The sequence below is a fragment of the Mytilus trossulus genome, unplaced genomic scaffold, assembly GCF_036588685.1.
Source record: "Mytilus trossulus isolate FHL-02 unplaced genomic scaffold, PNRI_Mtr1.1.1.hap1 h1tg000210l__unscaffolded, whole genome shotgun sequence".
In the NCBI taxonomy this organism is placed as follows: Eukaryota; Metazoa; Mollusca; class Bivalvia; order Mytilida; family Mytilidae; genus Mytilus; species Mytilus trossulus.
This window is the reverse complement of record NW_026963310.1, coordinates 3,173,601-3,188,943: the sequence shown is the minus strand read 5'-3', so window position 1 is coordinate 3,188,943 and position 15,343 is coordinate 3,173,601. Positions and strand designations below refer to the sequence as shown.

The following is a 15,343-nucleotide window of genomic DNA, read 5'->3' as shown; positions in this document are numbered from 1 at the left end:
TCGAAAATAAAAATAATAATGTTTTCATGTTTCGGTAACCTTTTTTAGTAGAAGAATCTTCATTTTGCAAATTGATCAGGGGTATCTTTTTTATTATATTTGATATGTTTCCTTTTAAAGGTACTCCCTGTTTTTGTCTAGCCTTTTATTGACATCAAAACGGGTATGCTATTGTTTTTGTTGTTTAGGAACGAAAATTATTTAGGTGTTTCCAAATATAAAGTAAGAACAGAAAGCTTTAGGAAACATAAAAAATCCTTCAAATAAGTTCAAAACACATAATCTACTATCATGGACATGACCTTGATAATTGACCTTGTTACATTTGTCAAGTTCATTTGTGCCCAATATCACTGGAAGCTTTTTCAAGGTTTTAGTACTTTTGTTTACTTGTAAAAGTATATTTTATCCTTTCAGAAACCGCTAAGGGAGGTTCTGCTATTAACAGAAAATGTCAAATATGTTCATATAAAAAAGAAGATGTGGTATGATTGTCAATGACACAACTATCCACAAAAGACCAAAATGACACAAACATTAACAACTATAGGTCACAGTACGGCCTTCAACAGTCACAATATACTAAGCCTTATTACCCTAACAATTTACACTCTTCTCCTGATTGTAATGGTTTTTGCTATTATCCTATTCCAAGGTGAGAGGTAAAATTTAAAAATTAATGTACAAATTTGACCTTGAGTCATTTACAACGACCAAAAATGTAACGAATAACCAGGGATCAATCCATGGCATATTTAAACCTTTCTGTACCTATTGTGGTCACGTTTTGTTTTGAATGGTAACACGCTTTTTCTGGTTGTGAGGAGTTAACATCAAACCGACACAATTTGTCTATCTTCTATTCTAAGTTCAGGAAAGGTATTTATGACATCAATAACAAGTTTGAACTTGATAGTGACATGTATTATAATTTGGAAGAATATTTAGATGGCTATTTGGGACTTGACCTTGATTTTTGCTCATTTTATTTTGTCAGTGCAATATATATCAAACGGTTTGGGAACTTTAGCTGATGTTCTCCTTTTTTTACGTATAGTTTCAAAATTTTTGGTAAAAACATAACAAAGTTGTGTCTAAATGTAAAAGTTCATCAATATCAAGGTCAAAACTACATAGCTTTAAAAAAGCCTTTGAATAAGGGTAAATGCCATTCGCTATTTCGGACATGACATTGGCCTTTGAACATTGGACCTATGCCAAGGACATTGATGTCCAATGTCATTGCAAAAAACTGTATAACTCTATGGTCATTGGTTTCATAATTAAAGCTATATATATTTTTACAGAAACAGTGGTTATGCCTCTTACAGAATGGTCAAATCTCTTCGGTCGTAATGTTAAAAAGTTGTGTCTTGATGACCAACACATTTTCCACTATTCAAGACTTCTGTTAGTATTTATATATTATTGGTTCTGAGGTTGTATATCATAACCAAGTGTAAGGTCAAAAGTCAGTGAAACGAACATAATTTTGCCTTGATGCTTGAATTGGTAAAAACTCCTTAATGGCTGCCAACCAATATAGTTTTATTAGCATAACCCTTATAATTAGTCGATGAATCTTTGCGTTCCAAAGTAATAAAGAAATAAGATCTGGTCCTGAACAAATTCCACTCTTCGTCTTTTTTTCGAATACCTATTACGGTAACATTCGTTAAATGATATCAAGGCTTCTCGTATTTGGGCAGTTACTCAAGACCCATACAAGTTTACGACTCACAGGGAGAGTTCCGAATAAGCATGTGTTTTACCGATACATAGTGTAAACATGAAAGCATAACTTCTTAATGAAATGAGGGAAATTTATTCATTGTTTTGCGGATAAAAAAGAATGATGATAATAATATCAGAAGAAATACATAACAGAATGTTCCTTTTTTAAAAGTTAAGACTGCAATAATGATAGTCAGAAGCAATACAGTTAGGTCTTTCCGTTTTAGAAAAGGAAATACCTTTATATTCAGAGACAATACAATAAGATAATTTTACCTACACATGTTGATCTTCATATTGTTATTATTCAAAGAATTACTTGACATTTTTTACAAGTGGTCCAAACTGACAAAAACAGATTACATTCAAATATAATATCGCCGAGCTGAAAGACAAATAACTTTCAGCCAACCAAAAGACGTGTGACAGCAACAAATAAATTATTGAAGTCTCAACACTATTTAAAGTTGAGATTTATAAATACGATTTAATTCGCTAATCTATTATACAGTTCAATTATTTCTAGTCGTGTGTGCACAAGCTCAATGACATGGTAGTTGGAATATTAAAACATTACCATTTCTTTAATTGAGTATGTATCTTAAATTTCTGTAATTTTAAGTAACATATGTTTGTGACATAATAACACTTATTTTATAAGGTTATCTAACATAAAATGTCCATTATACTAGAGGTTCTACAATCGATATTTGAAAAAAGATTTGTTGTCTTTACGACGTTAAGAATATCGAGTTTTTGTTTGTTTAGATTTCACCATATAACGATTTATACATACTTTTCTTCATTAAATTCAACTAGTCTAAATGTGTCGACATTCCTTCAAACAAACATTTATCGATACTTGAACTTAGCATGTATCATTACGTCAGTTTTCTAAGTTATGTTTTTATGAACATGTTTTAGAATACATTGAAATTTACTGAAATGTAAGTAGCTTCATATAAAAACAAGTCCTGATTGTATAGTTGACAAACTTGATCTTGACTTTTGATGTCCACAAATAGGCAGATAGGACAATATTTTTCTTTATTTACTGGCTTCTTTAGTTTTCGGAATTAATTGCAACTAATAGTTTTCAATCATACTAACATTTTTTGAATTTTGTTAAGGTAAACAATATGTTAACCTAGCGTAGCTGTGCATTGATTGTATTTAAGCATTTATCTTCTAAAATGAATTGGTATATAGAATAAAACTACTTATTTTTAAGCTTTCTGGTTTTCCCCCAATAGGCTATTGTTATTTTTGTATCTACTGTGTATAAGGACATTTAAGTAAAACTATAAGAAGTGTCAATTCTTACCTTTCATACCTTTAGCATGTTTATATTATTGATTAAACACAATATGGACTCGTGCAGTGGTTAGTTTGAAGGTCATTTAAGGAGGTAGACCTAGGTTAAGGGAAGTAACTTTTAAAATCATCAGTACGTTTGTGTTACCATTTTCCTGAATAAATTATAAGCTTCTAGTTACATAGATTATTTGCAATCTGTTTCATGTAAATGCGTAAAAATATATTGATGATACTTGTCTTTTAAAAACGCATAACTGATTTAAAGAGTGGTCTTCCTGAATCAAGGTCTACCCCCTTAAGTAACTGTACGCATGCATGCATGCATGTTCTGAGTTAATTAATATGATTGTATTAAAAACCTGGACAGTTTGCAGGTAAGTAAATACACAACTGTATCTAATCAAATCGGGTAAGTTTTAAAAGCAATGACCAGTCCACTTCAAAATACATAATTGGGGTAAACTGGGAAGGGAGAAAATGACAGCTATTTCAAATATTTTTTTCGCTATCACTAATAACTAATAACAATTTGACAACCAAAAGTTGCACTACAATGTAGCATGTTGTTCTGTATTGGTATATTTTATAGATCTTTTATTTGCAGATTTTAGGCAATAGAAAGTTTGGGCTTTAAGTGTCTACCTAATTATTGTCTTACTACAGACAAATCCCCCTTTCTAAATGCTCAAATATTGACAAAAAATACGCGAATACAAAGTAAATTCATCTCTTTAAACTATTAAAAAAAATATCATTCTGATTGGAAAAAGTATTGTCATAGCGTGCGTTCAAATGAACAGTGGTATAGCAAACATTAAATTCCCTCACGAAATGGTATCAAACACTATAATATTGGTTAAAACAGCTTATACATACAATGAAATTTCAGTTGGCATATAAATACCGAAACACTATGCAAGAATAAGACAAGCAGTTATATGATCAAAAGTAGCTCTGCACAAATGGCTTACGATGGGAAAATATGTTCAGTTTAAAAACAAAATATGGTGGAGATCAACTAAGAATCTATTAAGCTATCAAATTATTGCAAGAATGTACCAGAACGGTTATTTTATCTAATCAAATGTAATCGTTCTACACTGTTACGCATATGATTTGATTTAAATGATTAGAAATTACGAAAACAAGTACCACAATGTCAGGCCTACGGTTGAATTAAATAAATAACACTATTTCAAACTTGATATATAATTTTACCAATTATGGAAAAAAAATCGTTGGTAATGAGTTTTATAACCAGGTGTCACACTCTTTCAGCTTATCAGAATTATTTAATATGATTGAAAACGTGTTAAAATAAATGTTTTAACAGAACGATTTCATTATTGCAACCAACTATCAGTCACTTGCCACTCTCTTGGTCTGAATGTTAATTTGACCGGGCAATTCTATAGATTAAAACGTTTGCATTTTGCAATTGGACAATGAGTACAGTAGTCTTTTCGCTGACTTATCTAATATTTGAGATCAACTTAATTCATATAATTAAACATATAGCCATACTTTTACTTCGGTGCAACAAAACCGCACATTGGACTATCTTATTTGATATAAGGATCAGACACGTAAAAACGTTCAAATGTCAATATAATACCAACTTTTTCTATTTTATCATTTTTGTATTCAGATTCATACTATTTCAAATTATCAACCCTTTGTATTATCTATGTGAATGATTAACGAAATTGCAGAGAACTGTTCGTCGTTCTTATCATCTCACCTAAAAGTCTTCTAGTTGTCGGTATCAATGAACATTTGCAACACAATTGGAAATCAATAAGGCGATTTATACCGAGTATGAATTATGATATTATTGCTAACATGTCTGTATTGTGAGACCCAACGATTTCGAACATTTAGGTGTTATCAATCCGCATGCAGATTACTTGTAAAATTCCTATAATATCGAGGCATATACATGTAAAAAATAGTCCGTCCAGTCTTATGTATTGTCCTTATAAGTGAATTAACTTTTTATTAACAGTGACATAATTTTAGCCGTAAAGGGAATACCTATGGGAAATTGAATTGTCCGTATGGACACAAATGCAACCTTTACTGGGAGAAAAAAGAGATCATGTAGAATTCAACAAATCTGGTTTATCTCAGATATTAAAATGGAATTAAGTTAAATAAATGCAATGCCAATGCATAGTGTATGCATATTTGTAATTTAAATGTTGAGTAAAGCTTTGTTGCCGTTCTCATAGATCATTGATCAATGTTTGGGTGTTATTGTTCTGTCGATAACACAAAAGTTAGCCGTATCAATTGCATATGCTTCATTATTTATTACCGCGGCATTAAAAATTTGAGCAACTCATACAATAATATCTCAGTAGAAGTAACAAGGTGTGTTATATTCTAGATATGACCTAGATGATACATATTCACAGACACAGCAGAAGTATTTATCACATTTCGGAACCCTATGGGTAATAAAACATATCAACTAACTGTCAATGCTATAATCATATTCTATTAAAGAGGTTTTGTAAAAAAAAACACAATTACTGTGGTTGGAAGTTATGCAAAAAAAAAAGGGTGCAAGTAGTCGATCACTTCTATAAACTGTAAATGAATTGATACATCAAACTGGTGATTTTACATATACAACCTTGCTAGCACTAATCTGTGTGAACACTAATATTTCATGTATTAGCTAAACAATGTTAAATAAATGGTGAGAGGAATGATATTTTTGTTGCAATATTTCAAAACTTACCACTTACGGCAGGAGCTGTAAACATTTATTGAGACAAATAGTAAGATGTGAACTGGAGATATATGTATGATCGGATACTTTATATATTCTTAAATGTTTTAACAATATTCTATAATATTCTGAAATGCCTATAATTTGTTCTCAGAACAGTTTTGATCAGGTTGTAGACAGAAACATGCAAATAGGTTAAGATGACAATAAGTAAAGTCTTGTTTTCAAATCTTTTAAAATGAAAACAGGGGTAATTTGGGGGGGGGGGGGGGTAAACATGTACTGTTAAAGAAAATTTACAGTTTATGCAGTGATTTTGTTTTGGCTAACATTCTTATAAATAACTAACAGCAAAAGTTTTTTGAATATTTTTCTATTTGAATACATTCTTGTTTAGGTTGACCTTTGTTAGTACACCTGTGACACAAACCAAACCTTTATTGGGGGAGATATATACCTGTCATAGATATTTTGTTTTGTTTACTTTCTGGCTCTCATGTATGATCTATATGTTTCATCTTATAGAGACATAACTTGAGAATGATACACTATATCTACACATGGCTGTAAGAAATTTCAAAATCTGAAGATCACCAGAAGTAAAGGAAGACGTAGTGCATTATTTACGTATAACTTTATACTCTTCGAATTCGGTGTATGTAGCTTTTGGAAATATGCAGAACAGATGTATTTTTAACAAATAAATAACATATGAGTGCATACCAACTTTCCATTCCACAGTTTTCTCCGTAAAAAGACAGTTTCAATGGAACATTATATAGTTACTGAATTTCGACTTACTCAATTCAATCCCATCATCGAAATGAATCCATCTTTGATAACCATAAAAAAAACTAAATTATATGTATAAACATGTTATCAGCTATTATGAATTACATTATGTCTATAGTTCGTTCCATACTACTACCACTACTTTCCTCTATCTTCTTTGTTGAATTGGTATTCTTTCGAAAAAACGAGCAGACTTTGTATTGTTTCAAATAAAGAAATATTTGGCTTAAAATTTGTTTGTGCCTGTCCAGTTCTGCATTGACGATTCAATATAACATTCCATAGCCCATACGATATTAACCACCACCACCAGAAGTAAAGCAATCACCTTTCCCTTTTTTTTCGTTTTACAAGCTTTAGTGACTGTCACCTCCTATTTTCAACATGTTTTATATCAAGATAAAATATTCGACAAAAGCCTTGCATATTCTGGCAGAGTTATCCTGACCCTGCAAAATGCCCAAATGTTACAGATCACGATACACGCCTATCAATCGTCAAGGAAAAGAAGTTATGTTTTAACTGCTTAGGATCACACCGTTCCGTATATTGTAAATTGCGCTGCCGACAGTGCCATAAAAAGCACCACACAAGTCTCTGCCATGAAAATACATGTACTAATGATCAGCAAATGTCGGTAAATGCCGTAGTTGATGATAGCGAAAATACAATAATCGCCGCAAGTTTTCATTCGTCTGAGGAAAAATCCCATTCGAACGTGCTTCTATAAACTGCCATTGCACCAGATGGGAGAAATCGATATGTTCATACGTACATTTTGTTTGATGAAGGAGCACAGCGCTCTTTTGTTACCGAGGAGTTACCGTCGAAAATAGATTCAGGAATACTAGGAACAGAAACAATACATTTATCGGTATTTGGAAATACCGACAGCAAAGTCAGTTATTTGTCAAGAGCACGCGTATATGTCGAGTCGATAAATAGAACGAAAATTCCAGTTGAGGTTCTAGTAGTACCGAACATCGCTAGCCCGTTAACAAATCACATTGGTAATGGTATACGAGAATTCAAGTCCCTGACAGGATTACGTTTAGCTCATCCGTTTATAGAAGACAACTCTTCTTTTGAAATTTCCTTGCTCATCGGAGCTGATTTCTTTTGGGATTTCGTAGAGGATACAATATTACGAGGAAATGGTCCAACCGCCGTAAAGTCAAAACTTGGTTATTTGTTGTCAGGTCCAATTCCGACGTTTTATCGTCTACAGAGAAATGTAGGTATGTACAGCATATTGACATGGCACAAACCAGAGGAGTTGAATTTAGAAAGATTTTGGGAATTAGAGTCGTTGGGAGCAGATAGCAATACGACGGATGGTGAAACAGTAGACTTTAAGGAAACAGATCAAAAGTCAGCCATTGAATTCCGCGAACACAAGTACATTGCAAAGTTGCCATGGAAACCAGATCACGAACCCTTGCCCACCAATGTTACGAAACGAAGAACTGAAAACGTCATTCGAAAATTAAGTGAAGATCCCAAAATGCTTAAGGTATATGGACAGATAATCAAGGATCAAGAACGCCGAGGATTTATTGAGAAGGTTAAGGATTTCAATATTAGTAAAGGTATTGTACAGTATATCCCGCACCATCCCGTTAAGAAGAAATATACGAAGTAACACCATCTGATGAATATGTGGAAGAACCAAACTACGAAACAATACCGACGAGAACATTGCCATTGTGGAAGGCATAAATTCGTGCTAAGGAAAGAATAAAATCATGGACTCGTTAAAGTTTAATTCAAATTCCTAATTTTGTCTTTATTGGTGAACATTTAAAGTAATATTCAATTGTTTTGTACATAAATACACTTTGCGGGCCCCAGTATGGTGAGAATAGTTCGAAGTTATAACGTTACGTTTCCAGTATTTACGTTCACATGTTTGTGACGTTGCTTACACCTTGTATGGGCTTCGCCATTGTAAATAGTATACGCAAAGTAAACACAACGTAAAGTACATATTATGATTGACTATATACGTTGAACCACAAACGTCAAAATCACTCAGTCTCGTAGTTGTATTAACTATTTTTGGATTCTCATAAATTCTACTTATAATTTTTGGACTAGTTTTGATATCGGTCTAATTCTGTAATTTATTCTTACATACTTTTGATTTTTTAACCCTGTATGCTTACATTGCCTATGTACATTTTAAAACTGTTTTTATGCACATTGAACGACAAATTTATGTAGCGTATAAAATTTTCTGACGTCAGACACTCAAATTAATTAATGTGTTCGTAGATAGAAGATGTTTTGTGTTCGGTTAAATTGCCCCCTTTTAAAATTGTTATACGATGATGACTGATGTATCCATATTTTGACTATTTTTTTTAATTGTGACTGTTTATTTAACGCATTATGTAAATATAACGGAATTTGATAAGACTGTTATTTAAGTGAGAGGGTTAGCGCTATAGAACCAGGTTTAATCAACCATTTTCTACATTTGAAAATGCTTGTACCAAGTCAGGAATATGACAGTTCTTGTCCATTCGTTTTTGATGCGTTTTGTTATTTGATTTTGTCATGTGATTATGGACTTTCCTAATTGAATTTCCTCTGAGTTCATCATTTTTGTGATTTTACTTGATACGACTTGCTTAGTTTATTCCACACAAGTTATATATCACAACCAAGATATATGTTTATAATTCAGAACTATTAATTTTGACGAATTGTAGGATGGATTTCTCACAACTGTCGAAATCATTTTGTTTTACCCTTTGTCGTATGAAACTGCATGACGAGCTGTATTCTAATTTGTTGGAAACGTGTATAAATGGGGTAATGATCAATGGAAACAAATAATGTTTGTTATTTTTAATTCAAATATTGCATTTTGCAAATCCGGGAGTGTGTTTTACTAAAAAAAAAATTGTTCCTGTGCTTTTATTTGATATATTTTAAGACATATCGATCTTAGATTTACTCTATCAAATGTTGACGTGACTATTTTATACGCTTTTTAATGAATACATATCACGGAAACTGTTTATGTAACACTTTCGTTCCAAACAACTGAAACAAAATCATTGTGAAAATTGTCGGGTCAATCTTCAAATATAACATTTAATATTTATTAAAAAAATAATCAATTTTGGTTCGTCTTTTCACTGATTTTAAGAACATAAAGTTGAAAATATGTTTGGTCTTTTTGTTCTTTTATAATTTTTCGGGTGTATGCAATATATATTTATGCAACAAAAAATTGTTAATTGTAAAATACATACTTGAACTATTTATCTAACAGTCTATAGAATAGTTATATTTCAAAAGAACTTGTGCGTAATACAGTTCTAAAAATTGCCCTTTGTCATTTTATTGTGTTGTTATATAATATCAATTGGCGATTTGACAACACTTTGAATAGAAATAGTGCTAAACCGTGATCAATGTATTGTTTTTAATACTAATAAAGTTTATCAATTTGGAATAAGGATTAAAGCATTGTATCATGTAAGTTTTATCTAAATTATAATCGAAAATCATAACATCGATACACTGTATTCATATCTCCAAGACGACGTTTGATATGACAGCCTTTTGATTTAAGTAATACATACAATGTTGGAATACACAACTATAGGTTAAAACTCATATATACCGTGACTCAAAATAAATTAACTGCTGTGCTGAAAACAGTAGGTAATGAAAACATGTAACATCGATTATTAGAATTGTGTTGTAACCAAAATTTTGTAAACTATTAATTACTATTTATAAATAATTTACAAATGCCTAAGAGAGAAACAAAAACAAAGGAATAGGAGACATTGTGTCAATTGCGACTTAAACTGCAATCGAAATAAGTTAATTCGAATTCTTTCCCGACAATTTTAACCTACAGTAATGAAAATCAGAAAACTCATTGTAGATAAATAACAAAGTGACTGTTTTCACAATATTTTAAGTTCTTTACTACAAATCAGAATATTATCATCTAACTTAGCAAGATTTTGCACATATGTAGTTCAGGGATGGGGTCGATTACTTTGAAATGTAATCGATTACATTACAATTACTTTGCTTATTTTATGTAATCGATTACATTATGATTACACCCAATTTCAAATGTAATTGATTACATTAGATTACTTTTCTCCATTGTAATCATGATTACTTGTGATTACTTATGATTACATTGTATATTTTACTTAATTTTTCCTTTATATTTGATTGAATATTGCTTGCTTTCTGATGTAATAGTTTGGTAGAAAGATGTTTCCTGCTAGGAAGTTGATATTTTGGATTCAATGATTCGACAAAGGTCTTGAATTCAGGACTCTCTACAATTGAGAGTGGTGTTAAATTTCCAGCTACAAATGAAACCAAAGCATCTGTAATCTGCATTTGAGAAGCATCATTGGCAGAGTATTTTGAAACTGATGTAGATTTTGTAAAGTTGCTTATATTTGTTTGCGATATTTGTGTACCATCCTCAGATTTACTTTGAATGAAAATGTCTCTGTGCTTTCTCTGTAAAAGAAAACAAAAACATGGTTATTTATTTATTATTTATAAAAAGAATTAAACAGACAGTGACTAATTAATGATCAAGTACATTGTAGTCTTATTGTGTTTGACCTGAGGACATAATTGACATGTATACATGTTTTACAGGTGTTAATCCCCATTTAAAATTTTATGACAATCAATAGGTGTAAGAAAAATGTGTTGTGTTAATTGCATTATTAAATAATGTTATGAATTGCTAATATTAATTGCATGCACAATTATATAACATATTTTAATATTGAACATTTAAAAAAAACATTTTGTGTAAACTAAAAATTGGAAGTATTTTCAAAGTTTATATAGATGTTTAAAGCAATGAAAACATAAAATATTGTAATATTTATAAAGTACAAATTGTAGACCTGATACCCTTGCTCTAAATTTTGGTCTCTCAAGAAATGATAATAATCATGATAATATTTCAACATTTCAATAATTATTTAAACTAACTTACCTTTAAATGTGTCACAAAGTTTGATGTTGTTTTGGCATTGCCAGAGATGTATGTTGGACAATATTTGCACTTTGCCTTCACAGTCCCAGAATTTGGTGCATGATCGGGAAACACAAAGTGTTTCAAAGCAGACATTTTATATAAATTTCAACATAACATCCAATTCAAAAATTAAAGATAAAAGCTTAGTTATAGACTTATAATATAAATAAAATCTTTCAACAAAGAAAATTTAAATATCCAATAAAAAGAGTGAAAATAACTAGTGAGTAGATTTCAATGCAAGAGTTAATACTAAGAAAATTCTAGTTTAAACCAGTGTGATCACTGAAGTATAGAAAATAAACATGTTTCACTTTTTTCTAATTAAATAGTTTAAATCTTAAATCAATCTCAAATCTTAACCATAGTTATACAAAACTTTTTCAAACAGTAATAAAGATCAATGACAATTGGACAATGTAAAACATTGTAAACCTAAGTTTAATGTGCAAGCATGATTTATTTTAAAAATAAATTATGTCTCTAAAATTTGTAATCATCAAGTAATCATATAAATGTAATCTAAAAGTAATCTAAAAGTAATCATGATTACACCTGTTTTTTGCAATGTAATCGATTACATTCCGATTACTTGTAATCAGAAAATGAATGATTACTGATTACATGTGATTACATGACAAAATGTAATCGATTACAGCTGATTACGATTACTGATTACGATTACCCCATGTCTGATGTAGTTAAATGCTTTTGAAACTTATATCCATGATGCATTTTTTATTAAAAAATTGTTGATTTTCCTTTGAGCCTAAACGACAAAAAAATCAAAGAAATAATCCATACGTTACACCTTCACTTTTGAATAGTAACTTGATAGAAAATGATAATTTTTTCTTGATAAATGTGTTAAAGATACAACAAATAAATTGAATTGTATTGTGATGAGAAAAACAATAATTCTGATAAAACAAAACCGAAAATTGAAGAAAAGTGGAATAAAAAACAAATGCGAAGCCGACAATTAAAACAACGACATTGAACAGTCGAAAAACTCAAATGCATTAAGTAACGTCAAAATTCTGTTGGCCTGTGGGCCTCAGCTTGGCACTCAACGGTAGTGTTTTTGAATAGGCCGGATTAGTCCGAGATTACTCTGACGTCCTACGGCTGTTTAGCCAGACAAGTTGGGGCCGTGGGACGTCAGAGCTTGTCCCATATCAAAAAGTGGATATTTGCCCACCCAAAATAGATGCGCTACTTCCTCGTTTCTGGAGCCGACTGAGGGCCTTGGAATTATATAAATCGGGCATCAATCTCTTCAGTTTTCATTTATCTCTTCATTTATGTAAATTTCACCTACCTTCCAAACCTTTAATTTTCTATATTTTACCATTTTTCACAGAGATCCATGATTTCTCCATTTTTGACTTTCACTTTCAAATGGATGTCAAGTTACGAGAGATTTCGTGGCCTCGAGACTCAAATATGCAAATATTTATATTTTGTTACCTCCTTTACAGGAGATCGATGAATAACATTTAGAAGCAACCACGTTTTTTCACCTCCTGTTCAGAAGATCGGTAACTAGCATTTAGTTCCGACCACGATAACAATCGGCAACTCTCGGACATTTAGGTAACTTACAGCGTAAATGAACGAGGTGTTACATTATGGTCATTTGCACTGTTTTCTCGTGGTCACTTGATAATCTTTGAAAATGAAAGGCAACATGGAGAAATCATGGGTCCCTTTGAAAAATGTTAAAATATAGAAAATTAAAGGTTTGGCAGGTAGGCGAAACTTACATAAATGAAGAGATAAATGAAAACTGAAGAGATTGATGCCCGATTTATATAATTCCAAGGCCCTCAGTCGGCTCCAGAAACGAGGAAGTAGCGCATCTATTTTGGGTGGGCAAATATCCACTTTTTGATATGGGACAAGCTCTGACGTCCCACGGCCCCAGCTTGTCTGGCTTAACAGCCGTAGGACGTCAGAGTAATCTCGGACTAAGGCCGGATAGGTCCTATGGCAGAGAAAAGGTTAATACGCTGCCTCTGGTTTTATTACTCTACAATTGTCAAATTTGAAATATTGTACCATCTTTGATCTGTCAGTACTGTTCATTTGGAATTTGTTTTCAAGCAGTTGTTGTAAAATCTTAACTGTTGTCCTTTTGCAATTATAGAGTTGTGCCAGTTCATATCACAAATTAGTACTATCATACCACATCGCCTTATTTGTATAATGATAGGACATTTCTTTATGTTCCTATGGTACAGACAATCCTACTTTATAATGCAAATGTATCATTGAGGTCAACAATTGATTTTAACATCTTTAGTATTGATAAAACATGTGAAAGTACCAATTAACATATAAATTTTCTAATGCCCAAAAACAAATGTTACTGTTTGAAAAGTAAAATCACAAAAATACTGAACTTAGAGGAAAATCAATTCGGAAAGTCCATAATCACATGGCAAAATCAAATAACAAGAACTGTCACATTCCTGACTTGGTACAGGCATTTTCAAATGTAGAAAATGTAGATAATGGTAGATTAAACCTGGTTCTATAGCGCTAACCCTCTCACTTTAACAACAGTCTCATCGAATTCCGTTATATTTACATTGATGCGTAAATTAAACAGACACAATAAATAAAATAGTCTAAATATGGGTACATCAGTCATCATCGTATAACAATTTTAAAAGGAACAATTTAACAGAACACAAACACATCTACTATCTACGAATACATTGATTGATTTGAGTGTCTGACGTCAGAAATTTGTATACGTCACATAAATTTGTCGTTCAATGGGCATACAAACAATTTTAAAATTTACATAGGCAATGTTAGCATACAGGGTTAAAAAATCAAAAGTATGTAAGAATACATTTCAGGAATAGACCGAGATTTAAACTAGTCCAAAAGTTATACTAGTATATAGTATTTATAAAAATCAAAAATTCATTGATTCCACTACGCGATTGAATGATTTTGACGTTAATGGTTCGTCGTATATAGTACTTCATAATAGAAATATATCATAATGACGTATAATAGAACTATATCATACTGACGGGATCTTTAAAGTACAGAGTCACGTTATAAGAACAAAAGAAATACAAAAGATATGAATTTATTTCAACGAAAAGAAATTTAAGTAGCCTCGAGGGAACAAAAATTTCGGAAAAATCAAAAACATTGTTTTTGTCATCATGAATTTTATTTATTACACTATTAATTGTTACTGTATGATGTGGTACAAAAAAAAAGCCACATAATGATTCCTTTTGGCCCCAGATGACTTTTAAAATGATTACATCATTGAAAAAGCTCTAAATTATCTCCCTCTTTAGCATTAACATTGAAATATCTTTTTTAACTCATCGGTGACCTATATTGTGTAGTATTATTTAAAAAAAAGCTGTTTTAAAACTAAATAATCGCAAAACTTAGGCGATTTCTGGAATCAAAGGAATAACTCATCAATTTTACTTCTATTTAACTAAACTAACTATTTGTTTTAATTTTTGAAAAAAATGTTTATGTACAATAAACGGCAAAAAATTGTTTTATACAGATCATTAATCAATATGTTAAACTTTTGTGTGGCTCAAGCTACAAAGATATTTTTTCATGCATCCGATTTCACCTAGATAGATGCACACGCCGGATGAAGCTAATTTGTTTAGCGAATTATTGCGTGAATAATATATAAAATATAACACCTAATTTTATAACACCCA

At 31.2% G+C, this 15,343-nt stretch overlaps 2 protein-coding genes across 2 annotated transcripts; one reads left to right on the top strand and one right to left on the bottom strand.

Annotated features, from left to right (window-relative positions):
• The first annotated feature begins 7,820 nt into the window (after window positions 1-7,820).
• On the top strand, window positions 7,821-8,222 carry LOC134700945 (uncharacterized). Its single transcript, XM_063562091.1, has one exon. The coding sequence runs from the start codon at window positions 7,821-7,823 to the stop codon at window positions 8,220-8,222; it is 402 nt and encodes a 133-aa protein (XP_063418161.1).
• A 2,507-nt stretch (window positions 8,223-10,729) lies between these two features.
• LOC134700944 (E3 SUMO-protein ligase ZBED1-like) lies at window positions 10,730-12,318 on the bottom strand. The gene is made up of 2 exons (XM_063562090.1): window positions 11,583-12,318; window positions 10,730-11,089 (listed from the first exon to the last, which is right to left on the bottom strand). The coding sequence occupies exons 1-2, from the start codon at window positions 11,715-11,717 to the stop codon at window positions 10,730-10,732; spliced, it is 495 nt and encodes a 164-aa protein (XP_063418160.1). The 5' UTR covers window positions 11,718-12,318.
• Between the last annotated feature and the right edge of the window lie 3,025 nt (window positions 12,319-15,343).

What these genes read in the sequence shown, in the direction of transcription:
- LOC134700945 (XM_063562091.1), top strand. Translation starts at nt 7,821, where the DNA reads ATGTACAGCATATTGACATGGCACAAACCAGAGGAGTTGAATTTAGAA.
- LOC134700944 (XM_063562090.1), bottom strand. Translation starts at nt 11,717, where the DNA reads ATGTCTGCTTTGAAACACTTTGTGTTTCCCGATCATGCACCAAATTCT. An exon ending in ACTTTGTGACACATTTAAAG is followed by an intron (nt 11,090 to 11,582) that starts GTAAGTTAGTTT and finishes TTTCTTTTACAG; the next exon opens with AGAAAGCACAGAGACATTTT.